The sequence below is a fragment of the Megalops cyprinoides genome, chromosome 25 (assembly GCF_013368585.1).
Source record: "Megalops cyprinoides isolate fMegCyp1 chromosome 25, fMegCyp1.pri, whole genome shotgun sequence".
Lineage (NCBI taxonomy): Eukaryota > Metazoa > Chordata > Actinopteri > Elopiformes > Megalopidae > Megalops > Megalops cyprinoides.
Genome location: NC_050607.1, coordinates 15,246,172 through 15,260,776, shown reverse-complemented (window position 1 = coordinate 15,260,776; position 14,605 = coordinate 15,246,172). Strand labels below are relative to the sequence as shown.

The 14,605-nt window shown below is 49.6% G+C and overlaps 1 protein-coding gene across 4 annotated transcripts in view; it reads left to right on the top strand.

Moving 5' to 3' along the window:
• Positions 1–14,605, top strand: part of scube1 (signal peptide, CUB domain, EGF-like 1) — an 87,424-nt gene that overhangs the window by 24,316 nt on the left and 48,503 nt on the right. For all 4 annotated transcript variants that reach the window (XM_036520174.1, XM_036520175.1, XM_036520173.1 and 1 more), the window contains exons 5-6: positions 12,732–12,857; positions 14,032–14,148. In XM_036520174.1, coding sequence (XP_036376067.1) covers positions 12,732–12,857; positions 14,032–14,148 — 243 coding nt within the window. The remainder of the gene's footprint in view (positions 1–12,731; positions 12,858–14,031; positions 14,149–14,605) is intronic.

Below are 14,605 nucleotides of genomic sequence, written 5' to 3'. Positions count from 1 at the left end.
TGTACCGTTTCTCAGAACTCACAGCTGAACAGCGCAGAAAATATGAGCCGGCTCTCAATCCGGCAGGGAGGATAATGAATGTCGTTAGCTGAAACCTTTAATTGTTTGTTCCATTGTGATCATGGTCTGGGCATCTGTTCATTTTCAGATTTGTGTCTGAGCAGTTTCCCGGGCATGCCAGACTTTTAAATTTATGCAGCTGAGGTGCTTAAGCGCTGACTTCGGCTCCCACGTTTGCTGCGGTGCTGAACGTCGGAGTAACACAGCAACAGTGTCAGAGCCAAGCTGGGTCTGGTCTGGACCAGAGGTGGACAGTAGAATCAATGGACAGGAAATGATGTAAGAGTAGCTGCACAGGAATGCCCTTCGTCTGTCTGATGAATGTAAACAGACGGTCAAATGGCTCCATTCAGGCCAAAGAGAACATTTAGAAGTGAACGAAACCCCGGCGGTTTCAGAAATATGGCATCAGACGTCCCCACATGTTGCGAAAATAACGTGCCTGTAAATTCTCCTCCCGGGTCCAGAAATCCTGGCGAATTTGAGCCGCTAATAAATTGAGACCTTGAAACGCAGCCGACACCAGAAGTATGTGTGGGGCTCTGTGGAGCTGGGGGCTCAGACGCGGCCAGCGGGCGCGGGAGCGAGAGCGAGAGCGGTGCCTGCAAGGAGGGATGTGGGAACGAACAGAACGCCTTCGTCCAATCATAATAAGACAGGGAGGCGAGACGCGCGCAGGGGGGTCGGGCACCAGCATGCACCCGGGCCTTTTTACATATTTACCAATACACAGATAACATAAATTACTCGGCTCAGTTCAGCAGAACTCTCGCACATTTCACTTCAGTGGAGCTCTTTGCCACAGGCTGCTAGTGTTTTAGGCCTCTGGCTGAAATGCCTTGCTGCCTCTTGCTAATAGCGCGCCTCGGTGGAAACGGCAAACACATGCATTTCCACTTCCTTTTTCATTCTGCGCGAGTGGCTGTGAGACCCGTGCGATGACGGGCCTGGCCTGTAACGAGTGCGCGTTTCCCCTGAAATGAGAGCTTAATCTGCCCTGCTTTTGAATCTCGTTCACCCAGGTTGACTCCAGGTCAGCGCTCTGTGTGTGGTGCCTGATCCAGAGGAGTGGCCCTTGGGAGTTAGGGGCAGCATCTGAGCTCTAGGCTAGTTTTTTATCTTTGTCTGGAAGCTGAGGGAAGCAGCCCCAGATATGTTAGCACCCCTCACTCCCTCGCAACCGCTTCCAGAAAAATGGTGTCTCCACTAGGGGGCGAAAGGTCCGCCAAGGTAGTCGCAGCTGTTCTCTCTTAGGCTCATGCTGTAAAGGTTTAATAAAACACCAGGGCCAATGAATTTGAGCTCCTAGTTTCTATTGGGCATTCAACAACGTGGTGCATTCAAATAATGTCAGAAAGGCTATGTACCGATGTTGTGTCATGTGATGTTGTGCCAGATAAAGCTTTTGGGCTGACAGCGCCCCCTCAGTACACCTCAGGACATGCGCAGAAGAGGCGGAGCCAGCTCTGCGGTTTAGGACATGCCTCATAATCGCCTGTAATGGAGAAGTGGAAAAGTGGTCGCGAGCCTCGCTGCGTAACAGCAATGTGGCGGCGGAGATGATAGTTACCATGGGAGCGCCGCTCGCTATTTGTCCGAGGCACCCGGACCCGGGGGTGGTCACGGCCTGCGGAGGGAGTCCAAACGGCAGCCGGGGACGGCGCTCTGTCGCCGTCCCCCACGTCAATAAGCCGGCTTGACAGAATCCAGCGACGGGTCCCTGGAGAGACCCAGCTCCCCTGCGTGCATGCTGCAGGAGACGGTGGCATTGCGCTGCGTCCCGGGTCAGGCGGAGAGGGGAAAATAAACACGGAGACAAACATGGTTCAGTGGGCCAGTGGAAGCGGGGCGTGTTTATTTGGAGTGCCATACGAGAGGAAACGTACAGGAGAGGACCGCTGTAAAGGAGGAATGCTCCGTTTAAACAAACAATCGCCGGGAAACTGTGACGGGCAGAAATTTCATATAACCGCCTCTTAGCCGCCTAGGGTTGGTCCCTGCTTTACCTTGCTGTTGTTATTCGTCTCACAGAGTGCATGCCACTCCATTGTTTGGAGCGAGAATTAAGTCTTATGACCCCCCCCCCCCCCCAAATCTGTCTCTTCTCTCGTTTTCTCTCCTGCTTTCCACCCCTCCTTCTCCTTCCCAATCCCTCTCTCTCCTCCTCCATCTCTCTTTGTCCTCCCAGCGGGATACATTGTGTACCTCCTCTCCTCTCTTCTCCAGGGGCGTTCTCAGATGTGGGGCGTCCAGAGCGACAGAGGAGACAATCCGGGTGGGGGGGAAGACCCGCTGTTTGTTTGCTTTGCGTTTAAACTGGTCCGCAAACATCCTGGTCCGTCACGACAGTCCCCGCGGGGACCAGGGGTCAGAGGTCGCCGTCAGAAGGTGTGGGAGGATGGGCGGGCTGTCCCTGAGACCGAGCCCTGGAGATGGCCAGAGGCGCAGAGCATTGTTCCCCGCACAGACGCTCTCTAATCTCTGGCCTTTGTGGCGACTCGCAGCAGGACTCGGCCGGCGTTTGGGAGCCGAGCGTGAGTCTGTAAATTAGACAGACCGAGAGACAGACACTTACGAGCCGTGACTCACACCGACCGCAGCGCCGGAAACACTCACTAACTCACATTGTTTACAGCTTGGAATCAAAGCGTAATTTCAACAGTTTTTTTTTTTAACTAGAGGAAAATTATGTCACCATTTCGGGCAGGCCTAAGATTATCTTTGCCGTGCTCTGCTACGGTTTCACAATAAACCTTTGCCTGACCTGAGGGTACTCTGCCCAGGTGAGTGCCCCCCCCCCCCGCAAGACACATACCCACAAACATAAGGACATAGCGGCTGTGCTGAAAGTGACCTGGCAAAGGAGCGTGCTCTCACACTCATTGCCTCTTTTTAAAAAAAAGGTTTCCGCTACCCTGTAGCAAGCCCCAAGTTTCCCCCGTCTTATAAATACTTTATTTCAATATTATTTCTTTTGCGTGTAAAAAAACGCTTTGAAAGAGGCTCCTGATGGTTTGGCTGGGAGCGGGTGAAAATTGGTTGTTGTTTACCAGGAGGACTGTCAGGCTTATGAGACCCGGCTCTCTGCCGCCATGTTTTCCTTTGACGTTTCCCGCGGTATTTTTAGGCCGGGGTTTGACTTTGGCGAATGGAAATGTTTCACATGTGTGAATGGGCAGGGCCTCTGTTGTGAATGACCCCTGTTCTCCTCTGAAACAAATAGAGCTGCACAGGCAAAACCGCTCTCGAGCAAACAGTCTCTGGTGCACATTCTGCCCTGCGCGGAGTGAGACAAACGCTCTAACACATACCTACGCAAATACGGCCCGCACGCACATTCAGAGCAGACCGCGGGCAGAGCTGAGTAAGTCGAGTGGTTTTCATTGAACGTGATTCTCGATGCTTTTCTGGAGTTAAAAATGAAGGAAATGTTGATTCTTTTACTGATGTCCAATTTAGGGCTCTACCTCTGGGTTGTGTCAAACAGCCAGTACTGAAAGTTATTTAAACTTCTGTTTCCTGTCTGGCTCTTAACAAAAGCACACAGACAACAAAAAGGGACACTCGGCACTAGGCCTCTCAGTAACTTATGCTCCTACTGTCCCCATATTATGACATCAGTAAGTTGGTTATACTTGGTGACAAATACTGAGATTTACAAGAGGGAGTAAAAGATTTGAAGACTGCATGAGCCATGTTATTGAGCTCTTTTTCCCACGAGTAAGAGGGGGGGAAAGGGTTAATACAGTCTTGATGGTCATTTCCATGGGAGACTAAACTAGGGAAGGCTAGTGCTTACTGGGCCAGAGTGAAAGAAAGAGAATGAGTGTGTGGTGTGTGTTTGTGTGTGTGTCTGTGTGTGTATGATTGGAGAGGAATGAGTGTGTGTGTATGAGTGTGTTTGGAGAGGATCTGTGTGTGTGTCTGTCTGTGTGTGTGTGTGTGTGTGTTTAAAGAGAAGGACGGGAGGGTTGTTATAAGAAGGGGTACTCAACTGGGCGTCAATGCAGTCCGTAGAAGAAAAGCCCTCATTGAAATTCATGGCTTAGTACCTATAGCATAGTGGACTTAGCCCAGTGGTGAGAGAGCGAATCTGACAGAGTTCAATTAAAATGGCATTTACCAGACAGGCGAATGAGGAGGAGAGAGGGGGCTGGAAAGGAGAGGTGTGGAAGCAATAGTGATACTGTCCTGCCTCTAATGAGGCAGAGCACTGATACTGTACTGCCTCTAATTAGGCAAAGTGCTGCTACTGTATCACCTCTAATGAGGCAGACTGCTGCTGCTGTACTGCCTCTAATGGGCCAGAGTGCTGAAACTGTACCACCTCTAATGAGGCAGAGTACTGAATTCACAGCTCCAGAGGTCCACATCAGCTATAATGTGCCTCGGCCTCCAGTGGGACTCAGAGGTTTGAAGTCTTCACCAACAAGCCTGTCTAACATAGGAGCTCCCTTACACAGGTTGCGCATATGTACTGCTGGATTTCTGCCAGAACCGTACAGGTTAACTGCTTGAGCACCACAATTAACACTCTCTGCCTCAGTTTCACAAAAGTGTTGGCTTAACCCCCAGTCAGGCCCCGTTGCTACCACTGTCAGTCTGGAGTCGGATCTCTACACTGAGTGACCTAGTGTCTTTGGTCAGGCGTGTTTTGCAGCAGAGTCCTGGGTGCATGTTTGGTCCTCTGTTACCTCTACACAGTGTGCTGTGAGAGACGCCCTAACGAGGAGCTGGACGGTGTGGCTGAAAGTGCTTTGGAGTAGCCATCTCTCAAGGGAAAATGCCTGTCCGTATGCTGTTCAATCACAATGACCGCCTGACAAAAGATGCACTGTAGCCTTTGCTGTGTCATTGGGGAGACCCGACTGTTTGGAGCAAGAACTTACACTTACACGCTGGTCCATCAGTACTGTCCAGGGAGGGTTTGTGATAGTTCAGGTCAGGTTACTGGGGTGTATTCATTGGCTGGACATGATTGTGTCAAAACATGAGGACAGTGAGCCAGGTTCATCTTCATGTCTTGCTTAAAGACTGAATCCCTTACTTCTTTCCCCTCGTTCATTGACAGTGTACAGTGAGATTTTGTCACATGTGGTGTCATAGAGTTCAACTCCTATGTTCAACAGCCCTAGCAGGAAAAACCTTTGTGAATCGCGGGATCTGTGGTGGTTTATCAACTGGCTGACTGACCACACATACATGTGTAAACGCATAGATCTGAGACCTGCCAAAGTGGTACTCATTTTAAAACGTGAATGGGATTCACCTTCGCTGAAAAGAGAGCAAAAGCTCTGTCAGCGCTGGTGAGAAATTCCATTCTGTTTTGCCCCAGTGTGATCACAGAGATGTTTTTTTTATTTGTATTTAAACAAAATCAGGTCTACACTGAAAGTCAGTAAGTGGGCTAGTCTTCAAATGTATCTCTTTATGTTTTTTCTGTGTTTAGTGTACATTAGAAGCTATAACTCTAATGGAGAGGGAAGGGAAGGGGGGGGGGGGGACTCTGCTTTTGCCATCAGTGGGTTTTTCATGGACCAAATCCTCTCTTTGAAGAATTAAAAAAAAAAGAAACATGGTTGTAATTGCTGTATAAACCGTATTAGGCTTTGAAACCCTTCCTTTTGATTGTACATTAGAATGTTCTTGAGGAGTTTCCTAATGGCATGTTTGAAAGGGTCCTTTTAAGTGTCGAGCTGTGCACATGGCAGTGTGTTTACGCTGAGATCCGGGGTAGAGACATTAGCCTCTCCCTGCGCCAGGAAGCTGCTGGGAATGCTAACGATAGCGGTAACCACAGGGTTCACAGAGCAGAGACGCATAGCAACAAGCTAAAAGACACAAAGTCAAACGCATCAAAGTCAGTGGCACTAACAGTGAGTGTGGTTTCGTATTGAAATGGTACATGTGTCCACAGTGGAGTTTGTGAAGATGTTTGTTGATGGCAGGCTGGAGCTACGTCGCTTATTCTTGGTTTAAGGAGATTTGACTCAAGTGTAGTTATTTGTGTGTGTGTGTGTGTGTGTGTGTGTGTGTCCAGCATGTATTTTGCTCTTTGCCACAGAGATTGGAGTAGAGGAGGTCATCACCCTAACCATAACCCTTGATGCAGCGGTGACCTCTGGATGTACTGTATGTACTGTAACTTTGTACTTATCACTCTATCATGAAACCTTTAAATTCCTCCTGGCCTCCTCTCATTTGTTCTTGTAGTGTGGAGTGCTTGTTTGGGTTTGTGGTTATCCCTGGTGTCTGTTTACAGTGTGCTGTACTGGGGTTCAGAGTAGAGAGAGGGCTGGAAATATGCCTCTATTCTCTCTGTTATCTTTAATGAAGGGATAGCCAATGTAAGCACAAGACAGTGATACAACCGAGGGATTCATTTTAAAGCAAATCAATGGTATTGAATGGGGACATCCATAATACAGGCAGGCCAAATGAAGGTCAAACAAAGCAACTTGCCTATTATTTCCATGTAACATCTCAAATGACCATCAATTTAAACTTAAGGGCCAAAGGCATCAACCATCAGATCCATGGAGGACAGATCGTTACCTTTGATTTTGTGACAACAACCTGAAGCTGCCACTGTTGTCTGCACTTATAACTAGAAATGGTTGGCTTGTCAGCTGGCGTTAGCGGTGGGGGAGAGAGGGGGGTCAGTGCCCCCTTTCGTCAGGGTGCTGAGGCATGACAATACAGAGAACAGGAATGTTACACCAAAATCAACTCTCCTCCAATCACGTTGTCCCTCAGTCCTTGTGTTCCTTGCATGAGGGCTTGGACAGAGACATGCCTTCCCTTTATCCACAACTAAAGGGCAAATGGGTATGAGCATCACCCCCTTCCACACCCCCTGACCTGCATCATAGAGGTGTAGGGAAAGAGCCCCTACCAGCAATGCTGACAGGCCTGCTGAGATGAAGGAACGCGGACCCAGGTCTCCGGAATGGAACAGTGAGCAGAGGAGGAGTTACTCTCAAGCGTTTCCTCCGCTCCTGTCTGACGGGATTATCCCTCCCGATCTTAAAGGGATTACAAACCGTGAAGGCCTTTCACCACGAGGGTCCTGCCACGGAGCTGGAGCGGCACCAAAATACAGGGCACCTGGCAGCAGCCCTCATCGCCGGCGCCCCCATCAGCCGCTAGGGGCTGGGCCTCTGATCGCCCCTCAGCGCATTCTCCTTGTTATGCGATGGACTGCAGCAGGCTGAGCAGTCCAACCTGGGTTAATCACTCCCAAAACAAGCAGTTCACCTAATTAACCGGGTTAGCCGCCTGGAGAGGCCCCTGCGTGTTAGCTCACATCGCCTGCGAGCGCCGGGCCTGGCGTGGCGCCCCGCCGTGCTCTCGGTATTCTCCTGCCCCATTAAAGATCTCACTCCCTCTGTCTGCTGGCTCCAGACCTGTTCCAAAACATGACCATCACCTCATCCCTCATCCTTCAAGCCCAAAAGAGGGGAGAGGGACCAGAATTATGTCTTCTGCCTGAACATTAACCGGGTTCAACATTGTTTGGAAAGGCAGGTAGTAATAACACTGCTCTGATATGCTTGGATCAAGCAGATGATTCCTCCAGGAAGGTGCAGACTTGCGCCTTATCTAGCCTTCATGGTATTTGCGGAGAAAATGATTCAGTAGCTCTGTACCTGTTGACCCCTGCAGTCAAAATAAAGGCGAGAGCAGAAGTTGAAATTCAGCCGTTTCAACTATTATTTCAGAGAGCTTTGTGCTCCCACCATCATTTTTAAAAAATTATATATATACCTTTCACGTCTGGTCTAAAATAGCACAGTAGAAAGAAACAAATCTGACAAGCCAAAATGCAAGATTAATGGCGTGTCTCCAAAGAAATCATTCTTAAATCTTGTTGGCTTTGCAGGCGAAGTTTATCGACATTTCAGCACTTTTTAATCAGTGTGGCTTTTGTTCTCCCAGTCAGTCCGGCCCTGTTTGAGGCATTAAGACCCAACACGTGTCCCTCGCCGATGTTTGATATTCCAGCGAAGATTGTGCTGAGAACCATGTCCTTTTGCTTCTCCCCCCCACCCCCGGAGTTTATTGTACTTCTTAATTTGTGAGGATAAATAGCGTTAGACACACTAGCTTCTCAGTGGGTTTTGTTTCAAGACAGGCTCCGCATAATTCAAGGTTTTAGCCGGGGGTTTTGGCCCCCTCCTTGGACAGAGAGGTATCCCGCACTCTGATGCACTGGTCTGGGGGGGGGGGGGGTTGGGGGGGGGGGGGGTGCTAACGGCTAACAGTGGCCACTCCGCCTCTTAAGACTTCCTGTTCAGTCATACCTCCCTGTCGCTCCGAGGGGCTGCACATGAAAGAGGTTAAATGTTTGTTTTACCATCAAAGGCCCTGTGAGGAGTGGCAGCCAGGCCTCCGTCCTTCATGTTCAGCTGTAATTACTCGGTGTGGGGGCGGGGGGTGTTGGGGGGGAATAGGCCTCTTTGTCACTAATAGGTCCTGCACAGTCCTCTCTCAGATTATCTTCTATTAATGAGGTGAATGCCAAGCCTCAGCGCCGCGGTCCACGCAGAAAGGCGCATTGTTCTCTCCACACATTCACTCCCTTAAAAAAAAAAGCTCGCCTGTGTCCCTCAAGTGGTTCGAGGGGGACGGGGACGCCGAAAACGATGTTATTGATGGTGTTGCCGTGGTGACGGGCTCTCGCGGGAGAATGCATTCTGCGGGCATTGTTGCCGCCCAGGAGAGAAAGCCCCAACCGCCCCCCCCCCCCCGGACTCTGTGCCCTCCCGGAGGCGCAAACACGGCCTCCCCCCTCTCTCTTCCCAGCGGCGTCCTCTGCAAGGAGGCGCGGTGTGAAAACCGCATCAGCGTGAGCGACATGCAAACGGCGCAGCCGCCGGCTGGAAGTCCGCCTGGCCTCTGCGGAGGTGCGAGCCTTTCGATGGGCGTGTCCGCGCCTCATGCCAACGCCAGACATTCCCACGGATGCCTCCTCAGCTTCCCATCACATTGCAAAAGGAATGGGGCGTCTCCATGAACGGCCGTCTCTATCAAAATGCGTGTCAGAGCAGAAGTTGCTCAGGCCGATCAATGGATGGGGTAAGTGAGGCCCTAACAGCCCATCACCTCAAAGGGTAGGTGTCAATGTAGCAGAAGTGACAGTTTAGCGGTAACCTTTTAATGTGCTGTTGTGACATTGAGACTTTCTCCCACGCAGCCTGTGGTATTAGATGATGCTTCTCTGACCATCCATCCTTCCCTCTGTCAGTTCACTCCTCCAGGCCATGCCCATAAGCACTGCAGTAACTGCAGGCCGTCAGCAAACCAACCCAGTGACCCCCTCTCCTGTGTTCCTAGTACAAATTGATTGTGGGCTTGGGGTTTGGAGAACAGCTTATAAACACATTTTGGGTGTAAAGCAGACCATAAAATGAAAAGACAGGCGTCTCGAACGGCTTCTGCCAGAGTAAAGAAAGGAGCGCACCGTGCCAGCGGCGTCTCTCCCTCCCAAACGGCGGCTACATCCTGCACTCCGCTCCATTGGGCCATGTTCTGGCTGGTTACCCCGGCATTTCACTCTCTCAACGACACGTAGCGCATTTCCGCGGGTCCCTCGCCGGTCGGCAGCGGCACTTAAAAGTCCGTTTGACTTTCCAAGCCGCCCGGGCCCCGATGATGTCCTTGGCCGCACGGCGGCCCTCTCGGCGCTGGGAAAGGAGGAACTCTGCGCGCTCGATTGAATTACGCACCCCAAGCCCCCCCCCCCGACCCCCGGGGCCCCCGCCTGGAGGCTTTTCCATTCTAATGAAGATTTAAGCACAGAAATATTGAAGTTATTAGCACGTGAACCTCCCGGCGTAAATCACGCAGGCCGGGTCCGACCCACATCAAATGGCGGGAGGCAGGGGGAACGAGGCGGCGTCTGGTGAAAATGTGCCGCGGATCAGCGGATCTCGCCCGGGCGGACAGGAGCCCCGGCGCGGAAGCCGCGCCGTAAATTAACACCCGCGCCCTCAAACCGAGGCTGGCAGGGGCCCCGCCCCGGCGCTCCGCACACTCAACGCCTTTCCCTTCAAGGTGCTCCGACCTCCGCTGACCCCTGGCAGGATGTGGGACGGCACGAAAAACCGGCTTTGCGCAATTAAGCAAGGAAAACACGGGGCGACGGGCCTCCATTTTCTAATCTCCTCCTGTCATTCGGTGTTAAGGGGAGCTGAGATGGGGAGCTGTATCTGACTGCGGATGGGATCGCGGGCCAGAGTAAACAGTCTTGTCTTCAATCGCCTGCACATTCTTTAACCTCTCCGTTTCTGGATCTGTTTTGACGCAGATGTTTACCTTGACACTCCATCCTAAGGCAACAAGAGGGGCGGAAGATAAATTTGAGAGTTAACGCTGCAGATCGTACATTTTCCTCTTCCCATCGATGTTAGAATATATTTTGAATGTACGCGTTGACCTTTCAGAAAAAAAAACAAGTTAGTGTTGATATCCAGCCCAGGCCAGGTCCTGAAACTGGGACTGCAATTCGATTGGAATGGAGTGGAATGTTGGTGAGTTAAGTGACAGAACTGGAATAGAGGAAACTGTCGATTTGAATTGAAAATAACAATTCTGACCCCCGAGGCTAATTTGCAGCCAGTTCCATAAATCCCACTTTTATGCACGGTGACTTGTGGATCAGATCTCAAGCAGGACTGGTGATGTCAGCAGATTCTGTTGGAGTAAAGCTAGCAGTGTGGATGCAATGCGGCAGCTTTGCTAGCAGAGCAGCATAACAGGGCACCGATACTCAGATCATTGCACATGCATTTGGATACTGAACTGTGGCTTTGGTATGGATACTGTTATGGATGTGAATGTGACTGCTAGGGCATGTTTCAAATTATATTGTTGTCTTCAATGGACAACAGTCAAAACTGCCATTTTTTGTAAGGCTTACAAGTGTGTATGTGTCTGCGAACGGTGGAAAAAAATGTCAGTTCATTTCAAAAGCAGTTTCATGTGAAATATGTGTCCTCCCATAGTCTTCGCTTCCATTTCTAGGGTGATGTGATATTGTACACTGGTCAATCGCACCTTTCAGCCTCCTAAAATAGCACTATCGAAAAATTAGTTCCTATTTATCTTAATTTTACCTGTCTATACTGCTTATCACGAAACAATTAAATAATGTTACAAGTCAAGTTCGGTTTGTTTTGAGTTAAAATCAACTTTGTAAACTTAAATGATTATGTCACACCATATCTGACATATGAATTGTAAATAGGTTTTTTCAGGGATTTAAATAGGGTTTAAGGACGTATTGGAAATTCAGCACCTGTTCATTTTCTACTGTGTTAAAACTCCAGGCACGTAACAGGCAAGAAGTGGTGGTACATTTGCTATTAGTGTGTTAACAGCATAAACAGGCCCGTAAAATAAAGCGTGACCCATTAATCCCTCCAAAGTTAGAGACAGTTACTACCCTGACAACGCACTTGGCTGAGCTGGAATCGTTTCTGGGGAATGCTTTGAAACTTGGGGTAAAAGGAGAGAGTTGAAAGGCGCCTGACACAGAGTTTCATTAAGAATTCTGTGCAAGTGAGCGAAGCTGTGGACGGTAAGCCAGACACCTCCAGCAACCATACGAATTCACTGGGAAAATGACCAATAACCAGCGAGTCCCCGCTGACCCCAGACAAGACGTCCCTCTACCCTGCTCCTTTATTTATTTTAGTTTCTTTGTTCCTCCCCCCTTTCTGTTGATTAAAAATGGCATTTAACAGGAGAAAGGAAGAGGATAATTAAGACACAATCGATCTGTTCTCCTTCGGGGCATCTGACTTTCACATATGGTGGGACAGTCGGATAGTGCTGTCTTGTCTGTCACAGGCCCTGGAGTCTGGTGGATCGTCCCCTTTGTGTGTGTGTGTGTATGTGGTGGACTGTCGCAAGAATGTTAAGCTAATTTACGTGCTCATAAAAACACAGCATTAATCCCAGGGGGACGGAGTGCATTTGGAATGGGGGAATCGAGAGCACCGGCCTCTCCCTCTGCTGTAAATTAGGATGCTTTAAGGCCACGGCATTCCCAGCCCATCGCCCCACACAGCATCAGCCTGACCGGCCTCCCGGCGTAGACCGCTGCCTTTGTGCTGCTGCTGGACTTACAGTCCCATGTGTCCAAACCCGCCTTATGAATGCATTATTTATGTCCAGAGCTGTCGCCTCTGCACAGACAGCCTCGCAGTGCTCACAGTTTGGAGTCTTCAGCATTAAATCGCTGGTACAGTTGGATTCTTATGTAACCTCTCTGGTGTCCCTTGGGTAATAGTACCGTGGCAGGTCCACTGAGTTTCAAAAGAAAAGCCAGTGCACCTGTACGCCGTGTAATACTTCCATGCAATGCTGTATCACAAGCCTGACGAAGACCATGCAAATTGACACATTTTCTTTCTCTAATGGATCCCCCCCAGGAGTATTTAACAGGGCAAAAGTGCATTGCTTTTCCCTTTCATTTCGTTTCCTGTTGTCCTTTGCTGTCCTGCACCTGCAGTGACTGTTAGATGTGCATGCAGTTTAACTTTTTGCCCCGGATTCCAGACCCGTAGTTCCAGGACCAGCCCCAGTGTCCTGGTAGCTACTGCAAAGCCACATCACTTTATTTCCCTGGTCCTCACTCCTCTCTCTCTCTTTCTTTTGCTCAACAGATGGAATGAACTGCATGAACAAGGACCATGGCTGTGCCCACATCTGCCGGGAGACGCCCAAGGGGGGCGTGGCGTGCGAGTGCAGACCCGGGTTCGAGCTGGCCAAAAACCAGAGGGACTGTACATGTATGTAACTCAGAGGAAGCACAGGGAAACAGAGGTGTTAACTTGCTGCTATGAATGTGACATGTGTAATTTAAGTGAGGCAGAGCTCCCTTATCCTCTTAAAAGAGCAGTACATCACCATCATCATGTTCTTTACTGCTGCACCATACTGGTTCCATTGATGGAACAAACGTTCAGATGATATATGGCTGTAGATATACTGACATCACTTGCCTTACTCCAGAATACAAGTACAGTCCATGTTACAGTGGATTTGACCCTGCAAGCTAAGTTTGCCACTGCATTGTATTACTGACTTATCCTGCAAAGTACAGAGGAGTTATAAATAACCTTAGCATGATTCTATTTGGGCGGAACTGTTGTTTTGTGAGTTTAACAGTGTCAGCCCATGTCAAACGGCTATTCTAATTCTCTCGGTTTGCCATCCCCTCAAATCCACAGACTATCTCTGTGAAAGGTTGGAGTGGGAAACAAGCACAGACGATAGCATGTGACTGAGTGGGACACATTAGAAAACATGAATGATAGCATGTAACCGAGTGGTACATATTAGACAGCATGAATGATAGCATGTGATTGAGTGTGTGAAAGGGGTCTGAGAGAAGCCCCTGTGGAGTGGCTGTGTGTCTCTGTCCAGTGGGAGGGGCAGCCAGCATTTAGTTAAAAGGTCTCGCTTGTCGGAGGGGATGTAACGACACCCCCTGCTGCCCCCAGCACATGTCACAGCTTTATTACCTGAGCCCTGTCAGAGGACGCTCACCATGGAAATGTCAAGTAGCAAAAGGCCATTTCAGTGTCAGCGTTCATCGACCACAGGCACGCACCGGCACACATCTGTGGAGGAAATACCAAAAGCTATTAATGCATTTTTGCATTCCAGCTGTTCAAGCATTAGCTGTGAAATGTAAATTGAATTTTGCATGTGCTTTGACAGTGAGTAGCTGTGTGTGTGTACGTGTGCCTGTGTGAGTGTGCCTGTTCCTTTGTGTATATATATATATATATATATATATATATATATGTGTGTGTGTGTGTGTGTGTGTGTGTGTGTGTGTCTCTTCTGTGTTTATCCCTGTGTGTCCATGCTACCAAAGGAGGATGCCTGCATGTTGCTGATGGCACGCATGTGCTCGTCTCACGTGCTAATTATCACTTGGTCCCTGTGTGTCACCAGTGACTTGTAACTATGGAAACGGAGGCTGCCAGCACACCTGCGATGATACAGACTCAGGGCCTGTGTGTGGCTGTCACCAGAAGTACGCCCTGCATTCGGACAGCAGGACCTGCATCGGTGAGTGGGGACTCCAGCTGCTTCACCTGTGCCGCGCCCGCACCTCTGACACACACTCACTCAGACATACACACGGGCACACACACACCGTGCTATTCCACACGATCAGCAGGCTACTGCCCCCCTGGTCCTGGCCTCCTCTTATTTAAACAATTGGAACCAGAGAGAGAGGGAGAGCCAGCGAGAGAGAGAGAGATGGAGAGAGAGGGAGCGAGTGAGATTTGCCACAAATGCACTTTCCATTCCCAAGATAGAGTGTGCCCAATTACACTTCTGGCTAACAGAAATTAGTTTATTACACGCAAAAAGGGAAAACTGTCAAAAAAAATATTTTGCACCAATACAGTTGAAAAATGAAATCCACTATAGAGCCACAACCACTATTCAGTTCCGTATCTAAAGGTAGTAGAACAGGTGGAGAAAGCAATGGCTATTATCCTGCTTAGGACAGACTGCT